At 44.4% G+C, this 5,283-nt stretch overlaps 1 protein-coding gene across 1 annotated transcript; it reads right to left on the bottom strand.

Annotated features, from left to right (window-relative positions):
* Positions 1 to 1,265: 1,265 nt before the first annotated feature.
* LOC123095793 (adenylosuccinate synthetase 2, chloroplastic) lies at positions 1,266 to 3,892 on the bottom strand. The gene is made up of 4 exons (XM_044517358.1): positions 3,632 to 3,892; positions 2,233 to 2,925; positions 1,834 to 2,145; positions 1,266 to 1,724 (listed from the first exon to the last, which is right to left on the bottom strand). Exons 1-4 carry the CDS (start codon positions 3,875 to 3,877, stop codon positions 1,554 to 1,556), a joined length of 1,422 nt encoding a protein of 473 aa, XP_044373293.1. The 5' UTR covers positions 3,878 to 3,892; the 3' UTR covers positions 1,266 to 1,553.
* Positions 3,893 to 5,283: the final 1,391 nt, after the last annotated feature.

Raw genomic sequence — 5,283 nt, 5'->3', positions numbered from 1 at the left:
TTGGAGGTTCCAGATGGCAATCTGGTGCCTTGGGAGGGTCGTTGCTTTAGTTTAAGGCTTCTTAGGCCATTTGTTAAACTTGGTCTTTAATACGATATAGTTTGCTTCTGTTGATACTTGCAATTGAGTGCTGAGTCATGTGACCCTTGCCTGTAATAACTATGCTACGGTTTTCTCTTTAGAGTTGTCGAAGGCTTTTGAGTCCTAGAGTTTGTGTTGTGATACATGTTGTTTCCAACACATAGCATTCATGATGCGTGTAAGTACATGTTGTGTAGGGATTCAGAGTCTAGGTTGTGTACTTGATAGAGGACTTTTGATACAGATGTGTGTCTCTTGTGTGTTGAGAGTTCAGGAATGTACCATGCTACACCAAGCATCGGAGTTCCGGCTGTGCCACATACAACGACTCAGGTGCTGAGAGGTCGGGAGTGTACCATGCTATGCCAAGCATCGGAGTTTCAGCTCGGTTACCTTGAGCAACGCATGCACTGAGAATTCGGGAGTGTACCTCGCTACGCCAGGCAACAGAGCTCCGGCTCAAGGCATTGATTTAGACTTCACTATGACATTGCCCGCTCGAGTCATATAACCTAGATCTTGGGTCGCAATCTTTGATATGCATTGCTAGCAGTTGATCAATACAGGATGAAGCGACTCATCGACATGCTCGGGGTTTCATCACGCAGCTCCTCTAGACTTGTGTGGGAACATTTTACACCCAGCTGATGGTTTGGTGCCTAACTTAGGAACACCAGTTCAGTGTTTTGGTCTCTCCGAGAGTATATGGCGCCCATGGACCAGTCGGTTATGACCGTGTGCCCGTGCGCGAATCTTGGCTTCCTGTATGATCTTCTTAGCTAGTATTGTATAGCTCAGATCTCGGGTCTCGACACTTTGTCATGACAAACCATTAACAAAAACAGGGAGTTATTTGATGTTTTTCCCCGAACGTCATATATCTATCTTATTTTACGACCAGGTCCTGGGTATGTTAACTTCTATTCTTGTCGGATTGTTGGGGCTGTACTTCATTAAGGATGCCAAAAACCTTGTCATCTACTACCATACTATCAAGTTTTACGAACTTCATGCACCGAATGGCTTTATTAGAAGTAGTAGTGTAACACACCAGATGCTTCTGAACTCATAGTAGTTACTCCACTGCTAGATGTCTGACGAATTTCTGTATGATGCTTGTTCGAGACTAGTTAACCACCATGGATCAAATTGCTACTTAAACAATGAGAGGTAGGACAAGAGTGTTGTGCATAGGTCGGCCGTGAAACATTGTACGCAAAGAAATTCCCATAGCCATCCCTACTCCCGGGCTCTAGACTGGTCCCATGGACCAACACAAGTAATACTATCACTCCTTTTAAAATAGTTCTCCCTCCGTACCAAAATATAAAGAAGACGTTTTTGCAGTTCAAATGGACTGTAAAAACGTCTTATATTAGGTACTGAGATAGTACCTTACAAACAAGTAGAGTAAAGAGCACATTGGGATCCTAAATGAGGATCTTATTTAAATAGATAACATGTTTCATGCCCTATTTGTATATCAGAGCATCACGCCCCGGTCCAACACCGATGTAATGGACTGGAATATTAACCAACTCCTCTATCCTCTCCACATATAGACGAGCGGTTTTTGGGAGATCATTATAGTCTTGTATCAAGGAAATGTCCTCCTCCCACCCAGGCATGGCCTCGTACTTGACCTAGAGCAGCAGAATCCACGAGTTTTATCATCAGCCCAAGCAAGACCGCATTATATTACACAAACGAAATATGACTCGGCGAAAACATGACAATTTTTTTTCTTGTTACCTTTATTTGCTCCAAAAGATCGAGGTCCGCTGGGAACGATTCGATCGTTTTGCCATCTTTGGTACAATAGGAAATGCCCAGTTTAATTTCCTTCAATCCGCTCAGTACGTCAAGTTTCGTCAGGTTTAGAGATGAAAAACCATTGATTTGGCAGCAGTATTTGAGCGCAACTATATCGAGCCAGCCACAACGCCTGGGCCGACCTGTCGTAGTCCCGAATTCCATTCCAGATGCACGGAGTAAATCACCGGTCTTGCCCAACAACTCTGTTGGGAATGGACCAGATCCAACCCTGGTTGTATAAGCTTTTACCTTTGCATAGAAATATGTTAGTTTTAGAGTGAAAGACGAATGGTCGATAAAGAAAATGTTAAGAAGTTTAGAGGCAACCGAGCCCACCACTCCAATGAGATCATGGATGCTTCCTGGAGCAATACCAAGGCCAGTACATATTCCTCCAGATGAAGGACTTGAGGAAGTAACAAATGGATATGTACCAAAGTCAATGTCTAACATAGTGGCTTGACCACCTTCAACCAATATTTTCTCCTTCTGCAAGATTGACTCATTCATGAAATGCACGGTATCAGTTATGTAAGGTCCCAGACGTTCAGCAAACCTTTTGTACTTATCAACCTCCTCTTTGAGGGTCTTGCTACTGTATTCAAATCCTTTGAAGCGCATAGCTGCATCTTTCATTAGGGTATTAAGTTTGGCACAAAAGGTGTCCATGTGTCGGAGATCAGAAACTCTGAGTCCATTCCTGATAAATTTGTTTGAATAACATGGCCCAATTCCCCTCTTTGTTGTTCCTATAAAGGAATTTCCGAGCTCCGCCTCCCTAAGTCCATCAAGAACTTGATGAAAATCAAACAAAAGATGGGCACGATCTGATACCAGAATTCTTCCTTCGCAGGAAACTCCATTAGACTCTAATTCATCAATTTCTTTAAAGAGCCCAGGAAGGTGAACTACTGTTCCATTACCAATCACACATTGTGTGTTCTCATTTAGGATCCCAGATGGAACAAGATGTAGTGAAAACTTCTTCCCCTCGGAATTATATACGGTATGTCCAGCATTAGCTCCACCCTAAGAAGTAATACAAAGCAATCCACATGTTAAGAAGGTGAAACTGGTATTATCAAATTGTAATGCGCAAAGTAAGCCCATGCAATATAACCAGATTAATAAACTAACTAACTACAATAGTGCAAAAGGAACAGTCGGTTAAGGGAACTATATGGTGTATACAACCAAGTTTCTGAAAGAAGTAATGCTGGAAACAAGACTGTTGTAAACAAATGGAACTTGTTGATAGTGCTTAACCGAACAATTCAACTACCCATGCATTCTTTTTATTAGAAAAAATGAAAATTACTTAAATGGATGCATGCAAAAAAAATCAAGTACTAGAACAATTAATGAAAGTACTCTCCAACACATGCGACTGTGATGGGAGTACGGGGCGGGTGGGAAACCATGGGGCTAACGGGTTCTCATGATCCACACGCACCATACACGCATAGGGGATGTGGCGATGCGTGCAGTGGAGGGGAGGGGAATTTTTCAGTTTCTTTTCATGCATCAACTTTCCACTATTCTTAAAAAATCTAAAGCTTCAAAAGTTCAAAATTTCGAATTACAAAGGTTGAAATTTTTTAAGTTGGATTTTTAAAAGTTTCTTGCATTAAGAAGAGATTTTGAAATTCTTCTTATTTAGTGTGATGATGGAAAGCTTTTGCCAGGAAATAAATCGAGCACCATCCAGACCAACAAACGAACGCGTGAGAGGGACCTGGCAGCGTGCGACGACGTCGAAGCGCCGCGCGAGGATGTCGACAAGCTTGCCTTTCCCCTCGTCCCCCCACTGCGTGCCAAGCACCCCCACCACCTGGCCAAGCGACTCGAGCCGCCGGCGCGCGGCCGCGGCCGCAGAGGACTCCTCCGCGGCGGAAGCAGACGGCAGCACCACGCGGCCTAAGCACGGTGGCGCTGGCGGCCGCTGCCCTGCGGCGGGGAAGAGGCAGGGGGCGGGGTCCATTGCGATCGATCGAGGCCCAGAGTGGAGTGGAAACCCCACGATCTGGACAGGGGTTTAAATAGCACGTAGGTGGGAATCGGCGACGAGAGAACGAGAGAAGTAGGAGAGCTTCAGACGTCTATGCTCCTCTTCGACAAACCACACGATCGAGTTGAGCACATGGATTTTAAAATACTCTCACGTGTTATGGTATAGGTTGATGATTTACCCACCCTAAGGTGAGGAATTTTAGCCATAGGGTTAGCTAGCTGTTTGTCTCATGTGCACAAAAGTAATGGTTCCTCGAGCCTGGAGGTGCAAATTCTTTTTCTTTTTTACCAGGTGAGTCTTTTTTTTTACCAGGCGAGTCTTTTTTTGGCGGAATACCAGGCGAGTCTTGCTAGAGTGTATGATATTGTTCTCCAAGTTGGCCGTGAAAATAATGGTGGTTGTCCTCGTGCTCTTCTCGCATCATGGCAACGTCCTACATGATCGGTTCTCCTTGATTTGGTCACCGACGTGTTCCGAAACTACTGTCGGAGATCCTGCCCGAGATATCTGGATCGGATAGAATTCAGTTGTACATGCCATATCAGCCAACGAGGTTCCATGACGGTGTGACGCGAAGCTCTATTGTTTGTTGACACTATGGGACATGTCGGTTTCTCGATTTCTATGGTGTAGGCAACTGTAGAGAAGGTCATGGTGGCTGAGATAGGAGGATCGGTTAGACGGGTGGAGCCTTCGAGGCGATGGAGTCAGCCAGGTGTTTGGTAACTCCCAGGAGCAGCAGTGTCAAGTGGGGGCCGCAGCACTGGAGGAATTCATTTTTGGTGGTGTTCCTCGGGTGCCGAGCCGTGACTTTCAGGGTGAAAACCTAAGGTCTGACCTTCATTGGTTGTGCCTGACAATTGCCTTTCTGAAGAAATTGTCTTGAGAGCTCGGACTTCTCTAGGGTGAAAACCTAAGATCTTGGATTGGGCGACGATGGTGCTTGTGCACTGTTTCCTTCTTGGATGCGTTGCTGGAGACCTTTTATGTTTTTGGGTGTCGTATTTGGTGTGGTTTGTGTGCGGCTGCTGAGAGAAATCGATCGATGTGCGGGACCTTTGTTTTATTTATTTCTTTTCTATTGTTTTCTTTGGTTGTGTGCATCCTGGATGTCTTTGCAACATCTTGTAGATGCAGAGACCGAATGTAATTGGTATGTGCACGATATAACATATTCTCTTTTCAAAAAACTGAGAGAGTGTGAGAATGCCTTTTTACGGATGCAATCCTTTAATATTATTTTGTTCTATTTCTTCCTTGTCCACCTTCTTCAAGTGGTGTCGAATAGATGAATACAATCATGTTTGTGATGTCGAGTAGAGAGATATGCCTTTAAAAGCATCACTAGTGTGTAGAGCCAACACTAGTGTGATGTC

Source organism: Triticum aestivum, chromosome 4D (assembly GCF_018294505.1).
Source record: "Triticum aestivum cultivar Chinese Spring chromosome 4D, IWGSC CS RefSeq v2.1, whole genome shotgun sequence".
NCBI lineage: Eukaryota > Viridiplantae > Streptophyta > Magnoliopsida > Poales > Poaceae > Triticum > Triticum aestivum.
The sequence above is the reverse complement of the archived record's forward strand: the minus strand, read 5'-3'. Positions and strand labels throughout refer to the sequence as shown.

Excerpts from the sequence above, each read along its gene's own strand:
- LOC123095793 (XM_044517358.1), bottom strand. The coding sequence starts at position 3,877 with ATGGACCCCGCCCCCTGCCTCTTCCCCGCCGCAGGGCAGCGGCCGCCA. Across the intron at positions 2,926-3,631 it reads ACGTCGTCGCACGCTGCCAG|GGTGGAGCTAATGCTGGACA; the intron begins GTCCCTCTCACG and ends ATTACTTCTTAG. Across the intron at positions 1,725-1,833 it reads ATCTTTTGGAGCAAATAAAG|GTCAAGTACGAGGCCATGCC; the intron begins GTAACAAGAAAA and ends CTGCTGCTCTAG.